The 25,376-nt window shown below is 43.3% G+C and overlaps 1 protein-coding gene across 1 annotated transcript; it reads right to left on the bottom strand.

The window, feature by feature from the left end:
• Positions 1–1,279: 1,279 nt before the first annotated feature.
• LOC106613944 (protein-glutamine gamma-glutamyltransferase K) lies at positions 1,280–21,823 on the bottom strand. The gene is made up of 14 exons (XM_014216790.3): positions 19,140–21,823; positions 16,451–16,740; positions 16,160–16,351; positions 6,011–6,262; positions 5,556–5,674; positions 5,319–5,426; positions 4,988–5,165; positions 4,743–4,881; positions 4,405–4,597; positions 4,022–4,175; positions 3,599–3,883; positions 3,327–3,487; positions 3,041–3,177; positions 1,280–2,878 (listed from the first exon to the last, which is right to left on the bottom strand). Exons 2-14 carry the CDS (start codon positions 16,737–16,739, stop codon positions 2,734–2,736), a joined length of 2,352 nt encoding a protein of 783 aa, XP_014072265.2. The 5' UTR covers position 16,740; positions 19,140–21,823; the 3' UTR covers positions 1,280–2,733.
• Between the last annotated feature and the right edge of the window lie 3,553 nt (positions 21,824–25,376).

The following is a 25,376-nucleotide window of genomic DNA, read 5'->3' on the forward strand; positions in this document are numbered from 1 at the left end:
AGAGACTTGTCCCGAAGCCACTCCTGCTGAGTATTCTTGGCTGTGTGCTTAAACTCCAAGCTGGCTGTCGTGCCTTTTACTGAGGAGTGGCTTCCGTCTGGCCACTCTAACATAAATGACTGATTGGTGGAGTGCTAGAGAGATGGTTGTCCTTCTGGAGGGTTCTCCAGTCTCCACAGAGGAACTCTGGAGCTCTGTCAGAGTGACTATCGGGTTCTTGTTCACCACCCTGACCAAAGCCCTTCTCCCCCGATTGCTCAGTTCGACGATCAATGGAAACAGGATGTACCTGAGCTCAATTTCGGGTCTCTTAACAAAGGGTCTGAAGACGTATGTAAAAAAAAAAGCTATTTCTGTTTTTTAATACATTTGCAAACATTTCTAAAAACCCGCTTTGGCTTTGTCATTATGGGGTATTGTGTGTAGATTGAGAAGGAAATGTTTTTTTTCCTTTTTAGAATAATGCTGTAACGTAACGAAACGTGGGAAAAGTAAAGGGGTCTGAATACTTTTTGAATGCACTGTATGCAGGGCCGGCTCCAGGCATAAGTGACAATCAGGAACTCAGTCGGGGTCTCAACTTATAAGTGTAAGCTTAGTAGAATACACCAGGTGCAATTTTGACATTTGGTTGTGCATCGTTCAGCAGTTTTTCTCTTATGTCAGTCACTGACAGCCAGTCAATTAGCCATGTCATCTTACAATTGTTTTTATTCGTAGTTAGCTGGCTAGACTATCTAAACTTGTAGTAATCAAGGCCGAATATTGACAGGGCACGTGCCCAGGGCCCTGACCTCCAGGTGGCCCCCATTAATTTTGTTACTGACTCTCACTCCGATATCATATTAACATGGCATAAGTCATGGCAAAATGTGTGAAATTGCAGGAACTTAGCATTAAAACAGAAAAAAAAAAAATTCTGTCCCATTGCAAAATTAGTAGAATTGCATGAAATGTTATAAAATGTTCACACTATCCAATGGCAAAATATGTAGAATTACAGAAAACTTGCTTTAAAACTGCAACATTTTCTCTATGCCCCATAGCAAAATGTGTAGAAATTAACCATCCAAAGGGGGGTCACTAATAATTTGTTTTGCCGCAAGGTGGAGGGGAGAGGTGGCCCAACCAAATATTGTACTTGTGTAGACCTGTTTCTGTCACGATACCACTTTCTCTCTCTCAGACCGTGTGCCTAAGATAATTTTCCCCTCAGGGACAAAGTTCATCCTATCCTCTCTCTCTCACTCTCTCACACATACAAAATAAGGGCAAAATATTGAAGTGAAATCATTTACTTACATGGTATAATACAGTATTAAAATGTAAATATCACAAATACATATTTTCTGTTTTCAAACAGTTAAAGCAGTTGCAGACTACTGTTTGTGATGTAGCTGCCATTTCATCAGTTTGTGACACTTCAGGGTTGTTAATTTCGTTAAGCGCCAAAGCTGCCATTTAGAAAAGCTAGCTGATATTACTACAAAACCTGGGCTGGAGCATCTTTAACTTGACTTCATAATATGGTCATGTTCATCAATTTCACATAGAATTACTTTTAGACATTTACACTGTCGTGCATAAATAGAGGTGGATATACAGGTAACTTCCAAAATAAAGGAAACACCAACATAAAGTGTTTTAATAGTGTGTTGGGCCACCACAAGCTGTCAGAACAGCTTCAATGTGCGTTGGCATAGATTCTACAAGTGTCTGGAACTCTATCGGATGGATGCGACACCATTCTTTAACAAGAATTTCCATAATTTGGTATTTTGTTGATGGTGGTGGAGAACGCTCTCGGGCACTGCTCCAGAATCTCCCATAAGTGTTGGGTTGAGATCTGGTCACTGAGACAGCGATAGCATATGGTTTACATAATTTTCATGCTCATCAAAGCATTCAGTGCCCACTCGTTCCCTGTGGATGGGGGCATAACCATGGTAGCAAAATAATGGGCAACTTGGCCTGCCCAGAATTTTTATACATGACCCTAAGCACAATGGGATGTCAATTGCTCAGGAACCACACCTGTGTGGAAGCACCTGCTTTCAATATACAATGTATTCCTCATTTACGCAAGTGTTTCCTTTAATTTGGCAGTTACCTGTATGTTTAAAAGAACTGATCTCTTAAAATCAACGTTTTACAAGTTAATAATACCATAGCATTATTCAAATGTACAGTGTAAGGTAACACATACCCCTTCTAATAAGTGTTAGAAAATAATACTGAGAAAAAGCTGATATACAATGCTCTGGCAACATAACAAACCACTCTGTACACAGTATTTTTGCTTTACTGTACAGCATACTAAACAAACATTGTTCCCATGTGTCATATACTGTAGCTTGTGCTCTGTTCAGTAGGTAAGATACATTTTGAAATGTCATGCAATTATACAAGTTCTAATACCAATCTTGTAAAGACTGCAATCATATGCTTAGGCACTTTCCAAGGCACATTATACTGGTCCAATCTGATATTGAGTAGAAGGGATGTAAAAATGTTACAATATAAGGGACAGAAATCCTCAAGTGGAAACATATGATGATTGAAAAGGTTTGTCTTGCGTCTCAAACTTAGACTGTACTTTCAAACATCCTAATGAACTCAACAGCAACATCAGTGCTCTGGTATGGAAGAGGAGAGGGTGATGACATCTGTCATCCACAGTGATTATGCCTCAATAGTAAAGCAGACCAAAAGGGGTCTATGGTGTCCAAAGGCTCATTTCTCCTTGACATCAATGTTGGCGACACCGTGGACTTGTGTGAGCTGCTTACAGTCCAGAGAAGCCACCAGTTTCCTGGATCCAGGCAGAGTAGGAACAAAGTGTTCCGTCAGAGTCACAGAGGAGCGACTGGCCACGTCACTGAGAGAGGAGATGAGAGAGACACTCAGACCTGTGCTTGTTCAGAACATAAAAGAACAGTGACAACATACGTCACACATAGTGCACCTTCAGAGTCATAAGGACTAAAGCCGTAATTAGATGAAGCTGCAGATAATGAACAGAATTATAATCGTTTCTCACCCAACAGTGATCTGTCGAACACTCTGCAGGCCCAGCCCCTCCACATGGAACACCACTCCCTTCAGCGTGCGTGGCAGAGGGTTAATGAAGAAAATCTCAGCCGCCATCCTTTTCCCCACCACAGCCTCCCCTACCGGCTAGGAGGGAAAAGTATAGGAAACTTACCACTACAAACATCTCTGAATCATATTATCAGTAGACAATATCAGACAGAGAAAGACAGATTATATACAGAAAGAAAAATGCTGTAGCTATGATTCATTCAGTCTGTTTATTTTTGTCTCACCTTAATGATGAGGTCAGGGGTGCGGAGGCGGAAGCTGAACTGAGTGGCAAGGACCTGCTGTGTCTCAGTGACCCGGCCTGAGAGGGTCAGCATCAGAGCAGCCTGGTCCACTAGCTGGTCCTGATAGTTCTGGTACTCAAGGATCAACTCCAGGGTCTTCACTGTTAGGAGAGGGGGACAGGACTATGGATCAGAAAAACCTGGGCATGCAATGAATAACACTGTCTGACTGAACGTCACTGATGTGTAATACAAGATACTCATTGGCTCACCTTCATTGGCTAGCAGCTCCACAGGCATTTCGTCCTTCTTGACGGTGGCCTTGAGCACGCCAGTGTAGTACATGACTGCGACCTGGCTGTGGAGGTTGATAGTGCGTGGTAGAGAACTAGCATTTCGCATGACAATGTTCAGTTCTGCATCTCCCCCCATGCGTGGCCCCTCCCCATCCATGGTCACCTCTATTGATATATCCTCAGCGATTGGAGAGGAGTAAGTATCTGGTTTGGAACCATAGCGACTGGCAGTCTCCACAGCAATGCGTTCCTCTTCTGTGCCTGATAGAATGACAAAGTGGGAATTAATGCATTTTACCTTCTGGGTACTTGCCTTGTACAGGAGTCTGCTTGTATACGTGTGTAATAAAACAATGATATGTAATGCATGTCAGTGTTTGCACAACTATGTGAAGCTACCTTCTGGGTGCTTGTAAAGGTGTGTGATATCGTTGCGTTCGTCTGAGCCCACAGCCTTGGTGCTGATACAGTGGCCCACTGCATTCTTCTCACTGTGGATCTGGGTGAAGGTGCCATCCAGGTTCCTCTGCCAGTATATCTTATCACTGTTCACCTACAGGACAGGTACAGCAGGAAGAGAGAGGTAGAGATGTTCGAGATGGAGGACATCAGACTGACAGGGGTATGTGAGGTCATCACTGTGCATCTGAGATAGACAGAAGATTATTTGTGAAACGTACCCTGCTAGCATGGAAAGCTGAGGTCAAGCAGAGAGAGGTATGATAATGACATCTCAGCAAAGACAAAGGAAGAAAGAGGAAGACACACTAGACTAGACTGACCTCGGCAAAGATGAAGGGTGAGTCGTGTTTGAGGAACACTTGTCCGTTGCGGATGGCGGTGATGGAGGCAGGGCCGCAGCGGAAGGTGCCCTGGCTGGTCTCCTGGGGGGTGGAGTCTACCGCCTGCCAGCCACCATGACCTGGAGGCAAGTCTGGACGAGCCATCCAACAATCGTTCCACACGTGGAAGTTCCTAAAGACAGAAATGATGGAGGGATGGGTTATAATTTAGATGGAATCTAGTAAATCCATATTGTAAGAGTGGTGTGTGATGACATGACTAAGATGATACACTGAATGAGATATTATGTGTCAGAGTGTGACTGTATTCTACTAACCAGATGGAGTCAGTGTTGAGGTGATCTATAGACTCCAAATTCTCATTGAAGTACACGTCTGTTGTCAGGGAGACATCTGTGTCATGGGCAGAGTTGAAGTTGGACACACTACGGGAGGGAATGCCCAAACACCTCAACACTGAAAGAGATAGGATGGTGAGAGGATAGGGATCAATGCATATCAACCTAGCACCCTCTCATAAAAGTAATTTGATTTGATCATGTACAAACATACAGTAACAAACCTGTGGTGGTGACCCCAGAGAAGACCCAACACTGGCCATATCTGACTGGTATGCCTCCGTCCTTATGGTACTTCTTCAGGATGTCCACACTGCCACTCCAGGCTGTAGGGGAAGTCCCTCCCACATACTTCCCTGACCAATTACCCTCCACGACCCCACAATCATCTGGGGAGTTGATCTGGGATGAAGGAGATTACGGGTTCACGTTGGATTCAGTTTAGAGTTGGAATAATGAGGTGGCAGTTTGGTTGGACATTGATTGGACTTAGAAGTGATGTTAGAGGTAACAGTGTGAGGTTTAAGACACCTTGTGTTTGCGAGGAGAACTCACCATGGCTGAAATGACTCGGACTACATTGACAGGGTCTCCCCAGCCTGAGGGGGGGGTTACACTCTTCTCCAAAACATACAGACAGGAATCCAGGATCCCCTCATCAAACTGAGAAATAGAGGTAGAGATGGAAGGAGAAAGAGAAGCATTGACAATGATAGAAATAAGTTAGTTGGGTCTGACCTACTCAGGCCACATTTCCCCATCACCTGACTGACAATCTTCATGTTCCTTCACCTGTCCATAGTTCCATGTTCTTGCACCAATCTGGTTCTCTGTGCCATAGTAAAGCCTGCCGACGTCATTCAGGACATACTCATTCTTCTCATCCTCATCGTCCATGTACACTGTGTCATCTGATGAAGAGAGAGAGAGCGGTCAGATTCAGTTATTCAAAAAGAAAACAATTCCATCATGTCATGTCATCAGCCTGAAATAAGGGACTATGGAGAGTCTGAGCTTACAGAAGGGTGTAAGACTAGATCTTCTGAATGACACATATTTCCTTCATTACACAAATATATGGCTTACCTGACCGGTTAGATTATGTTACATTATACCACCCAGAGATCTATTATGTTGGGTGTGAGTATTATTTTTAAGAGTCAGTGGGCTGAGAACAGGGATAAGCTCTCTTTGTATTAACTAATTGAATCTCTCTCTCTCTCTCCCTCTCTCTCTCTCTCTCTCACCTTCACACCAAGGGTTAAACAGCATGCGGATGTCATTTCCTGGGTCATGTGTAGATGTGGCCTTGCCCTTCGGGCTATGCGTTGCCACAGTGAGCTGGTATCGGCCAATCATGGCAGTGGGCTGGGAGTTAACAGACAGCTTGATCCTGTTGCCGTCCCGTTTCACGATCTTGGCCTCCCAACGGTCATCCTCCAGCTCCTCAACCAATGGGATGATGACATGGGTGCCCTTTGCCACTGTAGGCAGGGATCCTGTCCCATAAACACACAGACATATTACTCAGTGGGATAAGAACAAAATGTGGTGCAATTCTGTGGTGCAATATCTCTTACACCCATTTTAACTGAATTGATCACTTTTTTGCAACAAATGACATAAAGTTGCTGTCACTTGTTGCTATCATGAAAATAATGTAATAAAACATTTCACAGACACACGTTGGCTCATTTCCTATACTTAGCTATAAACGCCATCACCAAAGGAGTTCTACAGTGCCTTGCAAAAGTATTCAACCCCCTCCAAATTGGTGAAGTGAAATAAAAAAAAAGAACATGTTTCAAAAAATTCAAAACAAAAATATACTGAAAGTGGTGCGTGCGTATGTATTCACCCCCTTTGCTATGAAGCCCCTAAATAAGATCTGTTGCAACCAATTACTTTCATAAGTGACATAATTAGTTAAAATAAAGTCCACCTGTGTGCAATCTAAGTGTCACATGATCTGTCACCTGATCTCAGTATATATACACACCTGTTCTGAAAGGCCCCAGAGTGTGCAACACCACTAAGCAAGAGGCACCACCAAGCGGCACCATGAAGACCAAGGAGCTATCCAAACAGGTCAGGGATAAAGTTGTAGAGAAGTACAGATCAGGTTTGGGTTATAATATCAGAAACTTTGAACATCCCACGGAGCACCATTAAATCCATTATTAAAAAATAAAAAAATGGAAAGAATATGGCACCACAACAAACCTGCGAAGAGAGGGCCGCCCACCAAAACTCACAGACCAGGCAAGGAGGGCATTAATCAGAGCGGCAACAAAGAGACCAAAGATAACCCTGAAGGAGCTGCAAAGCTCCACTGCAGAGATTGGAGTATCTATCCATAGGACCACTTTAAGCTGTACACTCCACAGAGCTTGGCTTTACGGAAGAGTGGCCAAAAAAAAAGCCATTGCTTAAAACCTGTTTGGGACAGGGGGCAGTATTTTCACGTTCGGATGAAAAGCGTGCCCAGAGTAAACTGCCTGCTACTCTGGCCCAGAGTCAAATATTTGCATATTATTAGTAGATTTGGATAGAAAACACTCTCACACTGTTTGAATGATGTCTGTGAGTACAACAGAACTCATATGGCAGGCAAAAACCTGAGAAAAAATCCAACCAGGAAGTGGGAAATCTGAGGTTTGTAGTTTTTCAAGTGATTGCCTATCCAAACTACAGTGTCTGTGGGGTCATTTTGCACTTCCTAAGGCTTCCACTAGATGTCAACAGTCTTTAGAACCTTGTTTCATGCTTCTACTGTGAATAGAGAGAGAATAAGAGGTGATTCAACAAGTGGACTAGGCTGAGGCCAATGAGTTGTTTACTGCGCGATCACGCAGGCACGCCGTTCCTTCTTTTTCCTCTGTAATGAATACGCTATTGTCCGGTTGGAATATTATCGAAGATTTCTGATAAAAAAGACCCTAAGGGTTGATTGTAAACATCGTTTGACATGTTTCTACGAACGGTAATGGAACTTTTTTTACTTTTCGTCTACGGTTTTGCGCTCGCACATTGTGCCTTTGGAATAGTGATCTGAACGCACTAACAAAACTGAGATATTTGGACATAAATGATGGACTTTATGGAACAAAACGAACATTTCATGTGGAAGTGGGAGTCCTGGGAGTGCATTCCGACGAAGATCAGCAAAGGTAAGTGAAGATTTATAATACTATTTCTGAATTTTGTTGACTCCAGAACTTGGCGGGTAACTGTATAGCTTGCATTGATGGCTGAGCTCTGTACTCAGAATATTGAACAGAATATTGAACAATGTGCTTTCGCCGTAAAGCTATTTTAATAATAGCATAAAGGAGTTCTGTATCTATAATTCTTTAAATAATTGTTATGCATTTTGTCAACATTTATGATGAGTAATTTAGTAAATTCACCGGAAGTTTTCGGTGGGGATACATTTTCTGAACATCACACGCCAATGAAAAAGCTGTTTTTTTAATATAAATATGAACTTGATTGAACAAAACATGCATGTATTGTATAACATAATGTCCTAGTAGTGTCATCTGATGATCATCAAAGGTTACTGCTTCATTTAGCTGTGTTTTGGGTTTCTGTGACATATATGCTTGCTTGGAAAATGGCTGTGTGATTATTTTGGGCTATGTACTCTCCTAACATAATCTAATGTTTTGCTTTCGCTGTAAAGCCTTTTTGAAATCGGACAATGTGGTTAGATTAACGAGAGTCTTATCTTTAAAATGGTGTAAAATAGTCGTATGTTTGAAAAATTTTAATTATTGCATTTTTGAGGTTTTTATATTTCGCGCCACGCTGTTCCACTGGCTGTTGAATAGAGTGGGACGGTGACGTCCCACTAGCCCAGAGAGGTTAAGGAGAAGTGTATCTATAATTCTTTGAATAACTGTTGTATATTTTATCAACGTTTATGATGAGTATTTCTGTAAATCGATGTGCTCATTCACCGGACGTTTTGGAGGCAAAACATGTTCTGAACATCACGCGCCAATGTAAAATGTTTTTTTTTTATATAAATATGAACTTTATCGAACAAAACATACATGTATTGTGTTACATTGAGTCCTGGGAGTGTCATCTGATGACGATTGTCAAAGGTTAGTGATTCATTTTAGCTGTATTTCTGTTTTTTGTGACGCCTCTCCTTGCTTGGAAAATGGCTGTGTGGTTTTTCTTGTCTAGGTGCTGTCCTAACATAATCTAATGTTATGCTTTCGCCGTAAAGCCTTTTTGAAATTGGACAATGTGGTTGGATTAACGAGAAGTTTATCTTTAAAATGGTGTAAAATAGTTGTATGTTTGAGAAATTTGAATTATGAGATTTTTGTTGTTTTGTATTTCGCGCCCTGCTATTCCATTGGCTGTTGGCGGAACGGGGTTCCGCTAGCGGAACGTCTGTCCTCAACAGGTTATTTTAAAGAAGAAAATAAGCAAACACGTTTGGTGTTCGCCAAAAGGCATGTGGGAGACTCCCCAAACATATGGCAGAAGGTACTCTGGTCAGATGAGACAAAAATCTATATTTTTGGCCATCAAGGAAAACGCTATGTCTGGCGCAAACCCAACACCTCACATCACCCCGAGAACACCCTCCCCCACAGTGAAGCATGGTGGTGGTGGCAGCATCATGCTGTGGGGATGTTTTTCATCGGCAGGGACTGGGAAACTGGTCAGAATTGAAGGCTGATGGATGGCGCTAAATACAGGGAAATTCTTGAGGGAAACTTGTTTCAGTCTTCTAGAGATTTGAGACTGGGACGGAGGTTCACCTTCCGGCAGGACAATGACCCTAAGCATACTGCTAAAGCAACACTCAAGTGGTTTAAGGGGAAACATTTACATGTCTTGGAATGGCCTAGACAAAGCCCAGACCTCAATCCAATTGAGAATCTGTGGTATGACTTAAAAATTGCTGTACACCAGTGGAACCTATCCAACTTGAAGGAGCTGGAGCAGTTTTGCCTTGAATGGGCAAAACTTCCAGCGACTAGATGTGCCAAGGTTATAGAGACATACCCAAGAGACTCGCAGCTGTAATTGCTGCTAAAGGTGGCTGTACAAAGTATTGACTTTGGGGGGTGAATAGTTATGCACGCTCAAGTCATCTCTTGTTTGTTTCACAATAAAAAATATTTTGCATCTTCAAAGTAGTAGGCATGTTGTGTAAATCAAATTATACTAACCCCCCAAAAAATCCATGTTAATTCCAGGTTGTAAGGCAACAAAATAGGAAAAATGCCAAGGGGGTGAATACTTTCACAAGCCACTGTATTCCAGATTGGTGACCGCACCCTGCCCAGCTAGTACATAATGTTCTGAGAACCATATGTTTCTTAGAGCTTGGTGAGAGCGTGGTTGTACTATGGTTATTTTGCATACAACCTTCCCACAACTACTTTCTGGGAATGGTGAAGGACAGTTGCTTGGCTTTGGAACATTCTCAGCACATTTAAGGCACTTCACAAAAAAACTGCATATTCATGGTATTTTTTTACTTTAACAGAATGTTTTTTCTAAAAGTTCAATCATGGCTACATTTAAACAGTTCTCTGAACTCAAATAGTTCCGAGAATGTTAAGAAAAAATGTTTTTCTGTGGGCATTTCAGTACTTCAGCATAACATTTCCTACAGGTTTCCTCATTGTTCTATTAATAGTCATGGTTTGAAATTGTTCAAAGAACATAAAGAAACAACGTTCTTCTGTAGGAATTTCAGTACTTCATCATGTTTCCTACAGGTTTCATCATGGTTCTATTTAAAGCCATGTTCTCAAATTGTTCCGAGAACGTTAAGAAAACTGTCCATAAAACTACAAGAAAACTTCTGTTATTTTAAAACATACATTCTGTTCTCAGCATCAACAAAACTCTCTCTATCCTCTATCATGTTAAGTGTGATCTTAATGAGTGCATGTTTTCTTGAAATGGGGTCCCCCCCACCTGGTTGGGGCAAATCAGGAAGTTAGCTCATAGGCAGCCTGCCACCTCTGACAACCCCCAACCACCCTATAACTTTTTCCGTATGAGTGGTGAGTTTGTACAGCCTACCCCGGCTCCCCGAGAACCCCGCTTACATCCTCCGGAGCGATACTCTGGGGATCCTGGTACCTGCCAGGGTTGTGTTTGTCAATGCTCCCTTATTTTTGAGCTACAGCCATCTTCGTTTCCTTCGGACCGATCAAAGATATTGTATATTATTACGCTAATGTCGGGAAGGACGCTCTCCTGGGCTACGGCAGTTTGGGAGCAACAACCATTTGTCGTCATCTGGAGAATTTCATGGCAGAGGTGAGGAAGGTGTTTGAGTCTCCCTTAGTGTGGCAGACTACGCTGTTGCTGCCAAGAGTGCCTGGAATCCGGAGTCCCTTTTCGATACCTTCCTTCACGGACTATCTGAGGAGATTAAGGCTAAGCTAGCTGCTCGGGAATTACCGGTGGACCTCGATTCCCTAATTGCCCTCACCATTAGAATTGATGGATGGCTAAGGGAACGCAGGAGTGCGAGGTCTGGCCTGGGTCACACTCGTTCATTTGCAGTGGCTCGCTCATCTTCGAAGGAATCCAGGAGTCCCCGAAGGCTATTTTTCAGAGAGGATCCGAAGCCACCCGAGCTTCCTCGAGAATCATTGATGATGGGTGAGCCTGATACACCAGAACCTATGCAACTGGGTAGGGCTGGGTTATCGCCTAGGGAACGTTCCCGCAGGCTAAGCTCCAATTGATGTCTGTATTGTGGAGCTGTAGGGCATTACATAGTCACCTGCCCAGTTAAGAGACCTGAAGCCTTAGTAGGTACAAGCACTCTTGTGAGTCTGACTAGGAGTCCTCTAAGTCCCATTACCCAAACTCCTTTTTATGTGAGCTTGCTGTGCAGAGACCAGTCTAAGTCTCTCCGGGTGCTTATTGACTCTGGGCGGATGAGAGTTTCATGGACGCTACCCTGGTATCAGAACTAAGTATCCCTACTCAACTTCTCACTGTTTCCATGGATGCCATGGCACTGGACGGACACTCCATTGGTAGTCACGCACAGCACAGTTTCCATTAATATGCGGGTATCTGGCTCAATTCAGCTCCTCCTCATTGAGTTCCCCCACATACCTGTTGTTTTGGGTTTTTCTTGGCTCCAAAAACACAACCCAGATATTGACTGGACTACGGTTTGCATTCTGGGTTGGAGTTAATTTTGCCATTCACACTGCCTAAAGGCGGCACACCCATCTCCGAAACGTCTGTCTCCAGGATTAAGTAGGCCTCGGATCTCTCTGCTGTGCCCGCATAGTATCATGACCTCCTGGAGGTTTTCAGCAAGGCTCATGCTACCTCCCTTCCTCCACATCATCCTTACGATTGTGCTATTGACCTCCTTCCGGGCACCACACCGCCTCGAGGCTGGCTATATTCCCTGCCCGGTCCTGAGACCAAGGCCATGGAGGAGTACATCGAGGACTCACTGGCTGTTGGGAGCATTCGCCCTTCTGCCTCTCCTGCCGGCGAAAGATTCTTCTTTGTGGGGAAGAAGGACAAGACCCTGCGTCCATGTATTGATTACCGGGGCCTCAATGATATTACGATAAAAAAATCGGTACCCTCTTCCTCAGCTTTCGAACCTCTCCAGGGGGCTACTATCTTTTCCAAACTGGACCTTCGGAATGCCTACTACCTTGTGCGGATACGCGAAGGAGACGAGTGGAAGACAGCTTTCAACACTGCCAGTGGACACTGAGTACCTGGTTATGCCGTTTGGAATCACCAACGCACCTGCTGTCTTCCAGGCTCTGGTCAACGATGTGCTCCGGGACATTGAATCGTTTAGTTTTTGTCTACCTCGACAATATCCTGGTTTTCTCTCGTTCTGCCCAGGAACACATTCTCCATGTTCGACAGGTCCTTCAGCGCCTCTTGGAGAATCAGTTGTTTGTAAAGGCTGAGAAGTGCGAGTTCCACCTCCCCACTATCTCTTTTCTGGGATACATTATTGTTGAGGGGAATGTACAGCTGGATCCGGAGAAGGTGAGAGCGGGGCTGGATTGGCCCCAGCCCACGTCCAGGGTGCAGCTCCAACGGTTTCTGAGTTTTGCAAATTTCTACCGCCGTTTCATTCGAGGCTACAGCAATCTGGCGGCTCCCCTCTCGACACTCACCTCTCCCAAGGTACCGTTCACATGGTCTCCAGCAGCGGACAAGGCTTTTGGGGATCTAAAGCAGCGATTTACTACTGCTCCCATCCTCATCCATCCGGACCCAACTTGTCAGTTTGTGGTGGAGGTTGATGCTTCCGACGTGGGAGTAGGGGCCATTGTTTCCCAGCGATCCGTCCAGGACCAAAAGCTTCATCCCTGTGCCTTCATGTCTCAACTCTTCGGAGAGGAATTATGATGTTGGGAATCGGGAACTTCTAGCAGTTAAGATGGCTGTGGAGGGGTGGAGACACTGGCTGGAAGGGGTCGGAACATCCATTTCCGGTATGGACAGATCATAAGAATTTAGAATACCTCCGCACTGCCAAGCGCCTCAACCCAAGGCAAGCTCGTTGGGCTCTGTTATTTACCAGGTTCAATTTCACCATCTCCTACCGCCCAGGGTCAAAAAACGTGACGCCGGATGCTCTATCCCGTCTACAGTATCACTGCCACTCCCTCTGAATCTGAGACCATCCCCCCGCCTCTTGTTTGGCAGCTTCTGTTTGGGGAATTGAGGCTCTGGTCCGCAAGGCAGACCCTGGGGGGGAGGGGAGGCGGCTAACCGGCTGTTTGTTCCTGATTCGGTCTGGCCTCAGGTCCTGGAATGGGCTTACTCTTCCAGGCTTACCTGTCATCCTGGCACTCGTCGAACTCTGGCTTTCCTTCATCAATGCTTCTGGTGGCCCACCATGGTTCCTGACATCTCGACCTTCGTCACCGCATGCATGGTGTGCACGCAAAGCAAGACTCTGTGGCAAGCTCCGTCTGGCCTCCAACAGCCACTCCCTGTCCCTCATCGCCCCTGGTCCCATATTTCCCTGGATTTTGTCAGTGGGCTTCCTCCGTCAGATGGCAACACCACCATCCTGATGGTGGTTGACAGATTCTCCAAGGCCACCCATTTCATCCTTCTTCCGAAGTTACCTTCAGCCAAGGAGACGGCCCAGTTTATGGTGCAGCACGTCTTCCAAATCCATGGACTCCCGGTTGACATTGTCTCGGACCGGGGTCCTCAGGTCTCGTCCCAAATCTGGAAGGCGTTCTGCACTCTTATTGGGTCATCAGCCAGCCTGTCATCTGGGTTTCATCCCCAATCTAATGGCCAGTCGGAGCGAGCCAATCAAGATATGGAGACGGCACTCTGGTGTCTTGTTGCCAGTAACCCCACAACCTGGAGTCAGTAATGGGTCCTGGTGGAATATGCCAGGAACACTCTCCCCTGCTTGGCTACTGGACACTCCCCCTTTGAATACTCCATGGGGGTATCAGCCCTCGCTCTTCCCAGAGCATGAAGTTGAGGTCAACATACCTTCAGTCCAGATGTTCGTCCGCCGCTGTCGGCTTACCTGGAAAAGAGCTCGGCGGCTCTTCTCAAGACCACCTCCAGGTATCGTTGATAAACGGACCGCCACCGGAGTCTGGCTCCTCACTATCGGGTCGGACAGAGGGTATGGTTGTCCACTCAGGACCGACCCCTCCGGGTAGAATCCTGAAAAACTCCCCCGCCCGTTTCATTGGTCCTTTCCCCATTTCTAGAGTCATTAGTCCCACTGCTGTTGCCCCGTACCTTCTGTGTTCACCCTACTTTTCATGTGTCCAGGATTAAGCCCTTGTCTCATAGTCCTCTGTCTTCTGTTCTAGGCCCATCCCACCCCCCGTGTCATCGATGGCTGGCCAGCGTATACAGTGAGATGCCTCCTGAGGGTTCGACCACGGGGCAGGGGTTTCCAGTACCTGGTTGACTGGGAGGGTTATGGCCCAGAGAAGAGGTGCTGGGTTCCTGCTAAAGACATCCTGGACCCGGCCCTCATTGCCGATTTTCACCGCCAACACCCCGGTCAGCCAGGTATGCGCCCAGGTAAGACGCCAGGTGGCGTCCCTGGGGGGGGGGGGTGTATTGTCTCCACCCCCTCCAGGTATTGCTTATTTTCCCCGGTGTATTTATCCCTGTGTTTCCTGTCTCTCTGTGCCACTCTGTTCAAGTCAACCAGCGTGTTTTTCTCGTGCTCCTGCTTTTTCTATTTTCTTTTGCCAGTCCTACCGGTATTGACCCTTGCCTGTTTCTGGACTCTGTACCCGCCTGCCTGCCCTGACCTCGAGCCTGCCTGCCACACTGTACCTCCTGGACTCTGAACTGGTTTTGACCTTTTGCCTGTCCACGACCATTCTCTTGCCTACCCTTTTGGAATATAATAAATATCAAAGACTCAGACCTTCTGCCACCCGTATCGGGTCTGGCCTTGTGCCCTTATACAGAACTTTGAAGGAACCAGAGTAAAACCTCCCTGCAACCTATTAAAATAAACGTTCCCAGGACAGGCAAGACTTTCACTTTTGTTCTCAGAACGTTTAAAAAACATGCAGTTTTACCAGTCAGGAAACGTATGGCTTTGTTCCCACAACCAATGTGAAACCAAAAACATACTGTACGTTCCCAAAACTTCCAAGGAACCAAATGTGCTAGCTGGGTGGAGTCCTACCACAATAGGGTGTGCTTGAAAAAACAAGTAGAAAAACAATATCTTCCCCACACACACACACACACACACAGACCTACAATACACACACACACACAGAACTACAATACACACACAGTACACTCATTCTAAAGCTCCATACAGCATCTGTCCTGCATGTTGCTGTTCTATAAATACCCGCATGGCGTAGATGGTGAAATGCTGCTTGTCTATTAATACACTGGCAACCACCCAGCAAGCTTAAGACACATCTCCTCATACAGTATAGTACACACTCATACTCTAAGATAAAGTTTACAATCAAGAAGCTGAAAGGGCATTGTGAATTGAGTTGGTGAGCTGGTTGGTGGTTATTAAAGCTGTTTATGGTAGGAGATAGTCCTCAGTGGAAAGAGGGGATTTGAGCAGGACTGTGAGATATTCTCCTCTAAAACACTGGAGACTTGCCACCAACCACATGGATGAATCAGTTACCATGGCGATAACCACCAAAACATAGTGGAGGCACAGGGGTTCAGAGACACAAGCACACACAAAGAAGCACACCCGCTCATACCCGTAAACACACAACCACTTAAAGTTACTCTGAGTTCGCATGATTGGTTATAAAGGGCTTGCTGTTATCATGTGCACTTATTAGCCCTAGGGATTCCCAGAAGGGGGAGGGGCAGGCCATTGAGTCATAGTAGCCTATCATGATTCTGCAGAATGTCTCACTGACCTGTCTTAAGCTCCAGGTGGAGTCTGTCTGTGTTGGGGCAGTAAGGTCGTGAGAGGTCAAGCCACATCATGAAGGTATTCCCCCTGCGGATGATGAGGTCATCACCGTAGTAACGGTCTGTGTGATGCTCCAGGCGGTTCAGACCCGTCTTGGTTTTCATCAGGTCTATGGACCGCACTGTCAACAACAGCTCTGAGACAGGGATATAAGGAAGGAAGGCCATTTTAATGTCAACCATTTTGTCACAAATGCCCCAACGTCTAGCGTAGTAGTAATAAAATAGTAAATTACCTTCCAGCTCACTTCCACCAGTGACTGGCTTGTCACCATTCATCCCTGCATTGTTGTCGACAACCGGGATCCCGGTCACGACCGTATCTGTGATGTCATCATCATCGCTCAGTCTTTGACAGCAGCAAGGACAGATCTTACGTAACCATTGTCGACACACCCCCTCCTCTGTGTTCTCCTCCTCTGGTTTTTCCTTCTCTGGCTCATCCTGCCCCCATCCCAATGTGACTGATGGGAACCTTCCCACATTAGACAGAGAGTGTCTGACTGACAGCGTTTCCACAGGCATCCTAAGAATAAAAAAAAAACAGAGGAGCATGTATTGTTGTCATTTTGCTTGTGCTTACTACTCTATCATCAATCCAGATCCATCCGATAACTTTTGAACAGATGTCATTATAATTGGCCCATTTGCATCACAAATCAAATGTTGTGCTCTCATGAGTGCATGAAAGCTAACTAGCATCTCCTTATCATGTGTGTATGTTGTTTTTCTGTCCTATTGCTCCTTCATCCAACTCTTTCATTCTTATCCAACTCTTTCATAATCCTCTTTGTAGAGGCCTATCCAGTCACTTCTTTAGTCCCTCTGAAAGTCTTTCCCACACTCTGTCTGCATTCTTGCCTCTCACTGTTGCTGCATAGTGACAGATCACAGTCTCAATGAGGAAACATTGGAAGAGGGCAGGCTCATTCCTTACTTACATGCCAATGATGAGAATCAAAGAAAGGAGTGGAGAAATGGAAGATAAATTATAGACAGAGAAAGAAAGGAATGCTTCTTCTTCATTACTAATACACTTAACACCTCTGCCCTCAGACTGAAAAACAACTGGGAAAGGGGAGTGAAAACATCACACTGATTTGGAATTCATAATAGAAATTGAGCAACTGCTGAGATGTGTGAATAAGTGGAAAAGTGGGATATAGGAAATCTAACTAAAAATGGAAATACCTAACTACTGCAACAATAACTTGAATCCTGACACAAGCGGTATGAACATGGATATGTACACATACTGTACATTCAAACACATATGTGCACACACAAACCATTAAAGACATACGGACACATGCTCATACATACACACAATGATAGGGTAAGAAGTACACCACCTGCCCCAGTGCCAAAAATATGGACGGGTTGAGGGCAGGATTGTACGGAATGGGAATGTGTTCCATTTGAGAATGGGTGAATGTCCAGCTTGCTGGGTGGCTTTTAGCCATGTCCAGTAGACCTGCTCTGTGTTGTATCTAGCTTGTAAGTACAATATTATTCCATACAGTGGACAGACGGAAAATGTACAATTAATTAATTGCCGCTAAGTGTGGAGGAGTGTACCTCAGAGCTTGAGTCACTGCAGCTAAATCCTTTTTATGACATTTGTGAAACAAGAGAGGGACAACAACCACACCCCAATGTAACTGAGGAATCATTTTCACTTATCCAGAGCTGAAAGAATATGCTCACCATCTAATCTGCCAGGGGTAAATGTTTTGCCTGTGGCTATGAGCATGTTTCAGAGGTCTGTTGGTTAGGTATGGCTAGACTTTTACTGATACAAAGAATGGAGTGGACCGTTGAAGCATGAACTCTCACCTGGTAGACTTGATTCATACAGTACTGTACAGCAGTCACTGTTGATAGGGTTTGCCCTCAGGCTTGGATACAGCTACAGTAGGTGGTAGATGTGCAGTAGTGTCTAGTGTAGTAGATGGATGTATTTATATGGTAGATGTATGTATTTATATGATGAGGGTGGGACTGAAGAGAGAGGTTGAGATAGTCATACTGTAAGTCAAGTATTGTAGGCTGGTGAGTTGTATGCATGTGAGTGAACTCTTGCCTACAAGTGCTATATATATTGTATATATACATATTTATATTTCAGACTTTGCTATTGCTTGTTCTGAACTTTCTTAATTTCTTTATTTTGGGGATTTGTGTGTTGTTTTGTATTGTTAGGTATTACTGTACTGTTGGAGCTAGAAACAGAAGCATTTCGCTGCACCTGCGATAACATCTGCAAAATCTGTGCACGACCAATAACATTTTATTTTTGAATTATTTGTTTCTTTGTTATTACCTTTCTGACATAATACTGCAGAAAACTAGCAAATAAAAATAGCAATTAAATAAGGCAGGTCACAAAATAACAGACCAATTCACTATAATGACACACAGTATATCATACAATAAGCACACACAATAATCTAGCTAATTACCACACCATGTCATACTGTTTTTTTTGTCCTTTTCCTTAATCACCCTTTCTGTTCTGTGAAAATCTGTTTGTCTATTCTTTGAATTACAATGTTCTTCAATGTGGACAAATAGATTCCCAATGTTATAATAAATGTATCTGACACTGAACAACTTGTATTGACTGCTGATAACGACACTAATTGATTGGCCAAACAAATTAGTTGAAGGTGTATGTTACTTGGCCAGCAGCCAATCACAGGTGAACCCCGACCAAAGACATCGTTTCATCTCCCATCCTTTTCCTCAAACTGGATGAGATGATCAGTGACTCACGGTGTGAACAGAGACAGAGTGAATTGTAAATTGTATTTCACAATGTGTCAAACACCACTAAGTTTAAAAACAGCAGGCTATCTGGATGAGAATTAATTGAATTCATGAATCACGATTTTAATTGTCAGACATTTACAGATATTCACTTACTTTGTAATCTATGTGTTGAGTTTTCCGATGGGTTAGTGTTTGTTGAATCACCACTGGCAGCCGCTGACTGAATAGTCCCGTGCGCAGATACAAAATAATATTGCCGTGGTATGCTGTGCGCGTCCTCTCTTCTTCACAGATTGTGCAGTCTTCACACTGTGTTGAACTACTTAGTATCCTCTTTGAGAGAACTTTTAAACTCAAGATTATGAGACAGACAGTAGAAACACCTTCCTCGCCTCCTCATTCTCATCCCCTAGTCCATTGATACAGTATGAAGTCAGTCAGTCTGGGCACTTTCCCCAAATTGGCCCGTCCCATTTCCCATAATAGAATCAGTGCAGTGGCGCGTTAGACATTATTTCGACAGTTCGCGGGCTTAGTTGCTGACTGTAGCATTGAGTGTGCACATGTCAAACAATCTTGTCAATGTCAAAATCTAAACCACGAATAGCCTAACTTGTGTCGACCCTTCAAACTAAACTCTCAGCCCACCGAGGACTTTCCCTTTTTACTTTCTAAAAGTAATACAAAATCTGATACTTTAAGCAAGCCTGACACCAAAGTGAATGGCTACACACATTTCAATACAGAAGGAAACAGTGAAAACTCCTTGACAACCAGATGACAATGATAAAAAGAGGGTAAAGGGAGGAAAAGGCATCTAACACACACAGGGGATATGTCATGAGACTGTTCACATGAATGCAGTCATTTAATCAGGCAGGCTTCTATGCAACATGTCTCTCTACCACTGCGCTGTCTGAACACCAGTCAAGACAAATGGTTCTACATTTGACACCCCCCAAACACATCTCAGATATTCACTTGTGATGTCACGCTCACTTGCATGTGAGCCCCTCAGAGTTGAATTTTCCATAAATCTTGTGACCCCAAGTTTAAAGTTGCCTCTGATTAAGTTCAAACAAACCCATCCAAACACAGATGAATGCTACACTTCAAACACTGAGCAGTCATTTTAGGACATGATATGTAGCCACTGTAGTTTGAAAATGAGTTAAGACATTGTTAAGACATGTTGTATTTTATATTGTAAAACAGTTAGCTCTGGCTGTGTATTCTGAGAGAATTCATGGGGATACATACTGTACATGTAAAAGTTGAACATATCTGAGACATACATTTGTGATGTAAGCTCCCTATGGGTCTCTCTGAGGTTAAACAGAATACATTTTTATCTCAAACATAGCCCTTATCAAATGATAGTGGGATATCTCATAACTTGATGCTTCACATTTCTCAACATTCATCTCAAGTTATTTTGTAGAAATGTCAATTAAATACATTTCTGTATGTCAACAGTGAGGGTAAATATTTATCATGAATTAATAGATTTAGTGGAATGGCTCTTAGGACCCAGGTTCACGTACCACGAAGATGAAACGCAAACTTATAGGCAATCATTGCCAGAATTTTCTAATGACTACAGCGTGTCACTAGAATTCAACCTTACCACACACTTTGTTTTTTCACTTAACTTTAACAGTTGTGGATTGTGCCAGTATATGTATATATACCCAAATTGTTAACTTACACAATAGTGGGGGTCACTGTGAATCCATGTCCCCACACAAGTGGAATAAATGGTGGAAAAGAGACACAAAACACTTATAGGCGTTCCGCTAGCGGAACCCCGTTCCGCCAGCGGGACCCCTAGCCAACAGCCAATGGAACAGCAGGGCGCGAAATTCAAAACATCAAAAATCTAATAATTTCAATTTCTCAAACATATTACTATTTTACACCATTTTAAAGATACACTTCTCCTGAATCCAACCACGTTGTCCAATTTCAAAAAGGCTTTACAGCGAAAGCAAAACATTAGATTATGTTAGGACACCACCTAAACAAGAAAAGCCACACAGCCATTTTCATAGCAAGGAGATGTGTCACAAAAACCCCAAATCCAGCTAAAATGAAGCACTAACCTTTGACGATCTTCATCAGATGACACTCCTAGGACTTCATGTTACACAATACATGTATGTTTTGTTCGATCAAGTTCATATTTATATCCAAAAACATCATTTTACATTGGCGCGCGATGTTCAGAAAATGATTTGCCTCCAAAACTTCCTGTGAATGTGCACATTCATTTACAGAAATACTCGTCATAAACGTTGACAAAATATATAACAATTATTTAAAGAATTATAGATATACTACCTCTTAATGCAACCGCTGTGTCAGATTTCAAAATAACTTTACGGAGAAAGCACATTGTTCAATATTCTGAGTACAGAGTTCCGCCATCAATGCAAGCTATACAGTTAGCCGTCAAGCCACGGCGTCGTCAAAACTCTAAAATACTGTTATAAATATTTTCTTACATTTGCTGATCTTCGGCGGAATGCACTCGGAAGGACTCCCACTTCCACAACAAATGTTCATTTGTTTGATAAAGTCCATAATTTATGTCCAAATACCTCCATTTTGTTGGCCCGTCCAGAACACTATTCCAAAGGCACGAGACGGGAGCGCAAATCAATAGACGAAAAGCTCAAAAGTTCCATTACCGTTTGTAGAAACATGTCAAACGCTGTTTCCAATCAAACCTTAGGGTGTTTTTAACATAAACAATCGATAATATTCCAACCGGACAATAGCGTATTCATTACAGAAGAAAAAAAAATGCTATGCATGCGTGAATGCACATGAAGTAACTACATGACCTCAGACAGTCCACTGCTTGAACCGGCTGTTATTCGGTCAAAATTCACCATAGAAGACTCAAACAACTTTGTAAAGACTGACATCTAGTGGAAGCCTTAGGAAGTGCATGTTGACCCCACAAACACTGAAGTTTCAATAGAAAATGGTCTGAAAGACTACAAGTCTCAGACTTCCCACTTCCTGGTTGGATTTTTCTCAGGTTTTTGCCTGCCATATGAGTTCTGTTATACTCACAGACATCATTCAAACAGTTTTAGAAACTTCAGAGTGTTTTCTATCAAAATCTACTAATAATATGCAAATATTTGACTCTGGGCCCGAGTAGTAGGCCTTTTAATTTGGGTACGTTTTTCATCCGGCCGTGAAAATACTGCCCCCTCTGCTTCTCACATACATGTATGCCCACAAACATAGACACACACAAACATATTATTCTGACGGTAGTATGTCAGGAATAGGGGGGTATCCCCTAGACACTGATCTAATGTCAGTTTTCCGTTTAGAATAGTTATGGTTAGGATTTGGGGGTAGGATAAGCTTATCCTAGATCTGTGTCTAAGGGAAACTTAGAATGTGCCCTGCCATTTGCCCAATAAGATCAGGAGGTCAGTGACTTAGGGCAGTAGCTTGGACAACTCAGATTGGATGTTGACAATCTGAGTGACAGGGTTGCCACGAACATCAAGGCGGGTCAGCTTCAGGCAAGAAGTAAGGGGTTGAATGTCAGAGAGTTTGGATATTGTTGAATATTAAGTTAAAAGAAAATGACAACAACTCTAACAGTATTAAAAAGATTGCAATGTATTACCACAATAAAACTGAGCAAAAGAGAAAGGCAAGGAGACTGTTGGTCTTCAAGGACACTTCTTCCAACTTGGGGAGATGGTACAGTCCTACTCTTCTCGGGATCCAAACACATTAAGGCACTTATGTCACACATAAAACAAAATATAAAATAGTACATCATATTACATTATTACACCACTACAAACAGTTGAAGTCGGAAGTTTACATACAACTTAGCCAAATACATTTAAACTCAGTTTTTCACAATTCCTGACACTTAATCCTAGTAAATATTCCCTGTATTAGGTCAGTTAGGATCACTACTTTATTTTAAGAATGTGAAATGTCAGAATAATAGTAGAGAGAATGATTTATTTCAGCTTTCCCAGAGGGACAGAAGTTTACATACACTAATTTAGTATTTGGTAGCATTGCCTTTAAATTGTTAAACTTGTGTCAAACATTTCGAGTAGCCTTCCACAAGCTCCCCACAATAAGTTAGCTGCATTTTGGCCCATTCCTTCTGGCAGAGCTGGTGTAACTGAGTCAGGTTTGTAGGCCTCCTTGCTCGCACACGCTTTTTCAGTTCTGCTCACACATTTTCTATAGGATTGAGGTCAAGGCTTTGTGATGGCCACTCCAATACCTTGACTTTGTTGTCCTTATGCCATTTTGCCACAACTTTGGAAGTATGCTTGGGGTCATTGTCCATTTGGAAGACCCATTTGCGACCAAGCTTTAACTTCCTGACAGATGTCTTGTGATGTTGCTTCAATATATCCACATAATTTTCCTCCTCATGATGCCATTTATTTTGTGAAGTGCACCAGTCCCTCCTGCAGCAAAGCAACCCCACAACATGATGCTGCCACCCCCGTGCTTCACGGATGGAATGGTGTTCTTCGGCTTGCAAGCTTCCCCCTTTTTCATCCAAACATAACAATGGTCATTATGGCCAAACAGTTCTATTTTTGTTTCATCAGACCAGAGGACATTTCTCCTTGCTGAGCGGCCTTTCAGGTTATGTCGATATAGAACTTGTTTTACTTTGGATATAGATACTTTTGTACCTGTTTCCTCCAGCATCTTCACAAGGTCCTTTGCTGTTGTTCTGGGATTGATTTGCACTTTTCGCACCAAAGTACCTTCATCTCTAGGAGACAGAACGCGTCTCCTTCCTGAGCGATATGACGGCTGCGTGGTCCCATGGTGTTTATACTTGCATACTATTGTTTGTACGGATGAACATGGTACCTTCAGGAATTTGGAAATTGCTCCCAAGGATGAACCAGACCTGTGGATGTCTACAAATGTTTTTCTGAAGTCTTGGCTCATTTCTTTTGATTTTCCCATGATGTCAAGCAAAGAGGCACTGAGTTTGAAGGTAGGCCTTGAAATACATCCACAGGTACACCTCCAATTGACTCAAATGATTTCAATTAGCCTATCAGAAGCTTCTAAAGCCATGACATCATTTTCAAGCTGTTTAAAGGCGCAGTCAATTTAGTGTATGTAAACTTCTGACCCACTGGAATTGTAATACACTGAATTATAAGTGAAATAATCTGTCTGTAAACAATTGTTGGAAAAATTACTTGTGTCATGCACAAAGTAGATGTCCTAACCGACTTGCCAAAACTATAGTTTGTTAACAAGAAATTTGTGGAGTGGTTGAAAAACTAGTTTTAATGACTCCAACCTAAGTGTATGTAAACTCCCAACTTCAACTGTATCTACAATACATAATGTATAATACCACCATACAACAATTTTACAATGTACGTGTGTGTAGAGTGCGTGTTCTAGTGTTTGTGTATGCGTATGCGTGTCTGTACCTGTGTGTGTGTGTGTGTGTGTGTGTGTGTGTGTGTGTGTGTCTCTTCACAGTACCCACTGTTCCATAAGGTGCATTTTTATCTGTTTTTTTAATCTGATTCTACTGCTTGTATCAGTTACCTGATAAGGAATAGAGTTCTATGTAGTCATGGCTCCATGTAGTACTGTGCGCCTCCAATAGTCTGTTCTAGACTTGGGGATTGTGAAAAGACCTCTGGTGTTATGTCTTGTGGGGTATGCATGGGTGTCCGAGCTGTGTGCTAGTAGTTTAAACAGACAGCTCGGTGCATTCAGCTTGTCAAAACTTCTTACAACTATTTTATGACAAGTTTCCAATAGTCATAGATCGATAACAAAACCAAACATACACACTACACTCAAAGTGTATACTTTCATTTGCTCTGAGGCTCCAGCAGTTGGTTGCAGGACTGTAGTTCAGACTACAACACAGAGGTATTTTCCATTGACAGCTCACTCATATCACAGACAGAAAAGATGCTGAGGTGTTTTTCCATTCAGTAAACAGAAAGTCTGATATACCACAGAACCTTCTAAAGTGCGGATATTCTATATTCATACACAAACTGTACCTGAAGAGCTCCTAGTCAGAGGCACAATCCCTACACCAACTTTCAGATGGACCTGGGAAAGATTGAGACAATTATGTGAGGTGAGGCTAGAGGGCAGTACAGAGCAAGTTTTGAAGTCTCAGTCACACACACGCCCATCTCAGACATCTTCACACAGACAATACACATCAGCACGTTCCTAACACAGACGGTACATACGAGCATATTATCTCTGTGTACGGAGCACAGTCTCTGTGAGTGTGTTTCTCAGTCCAGTGCACAATCAGGTTGTGTTTATTACTGATGTCACCGATTAGTCCAAGGAAGCTCACAGATCTGGCATCATGTTAAG

This window comes from Salmo salar, chromosome 10 (genome assembly GCF_965601325.2).
Source record: "Salmo salar chromosome 10, fSalSal1, whole genome shotgun sequence".
Taxonomy (NCBI): Eukaryota; Metazoa; Chordata; class Actinopteri; order Salmoniformes; family Salmonidae; genus Salmo; species Salmo salar.

Excerpts from the sequence above, each read along its gene's own strand:
- LOC106613944 (XM_014216790.3), bottom strand. The coding sequence starts at position 16,739 with ATGCCTGTGGAAACGCTGTCAGTCAGACACTCTCTGTCTAATGTGGGA. Across the intron at positions 5,427-5,555 it reads GAACATGGAACTATGGACAG|TTTGATGAGGGGATCCTGGA; the intron begins GTGAAGGAACAT and ends TCTATTTCTCAG. Across the intron at positions 4,882-4,987 it reads CTCTGGGGTCACCACCACAG|TGTTGAGGTGTTTGGGCATT; the intron begins GTTTGTTACTGT and ends TATCTCTTTCAG.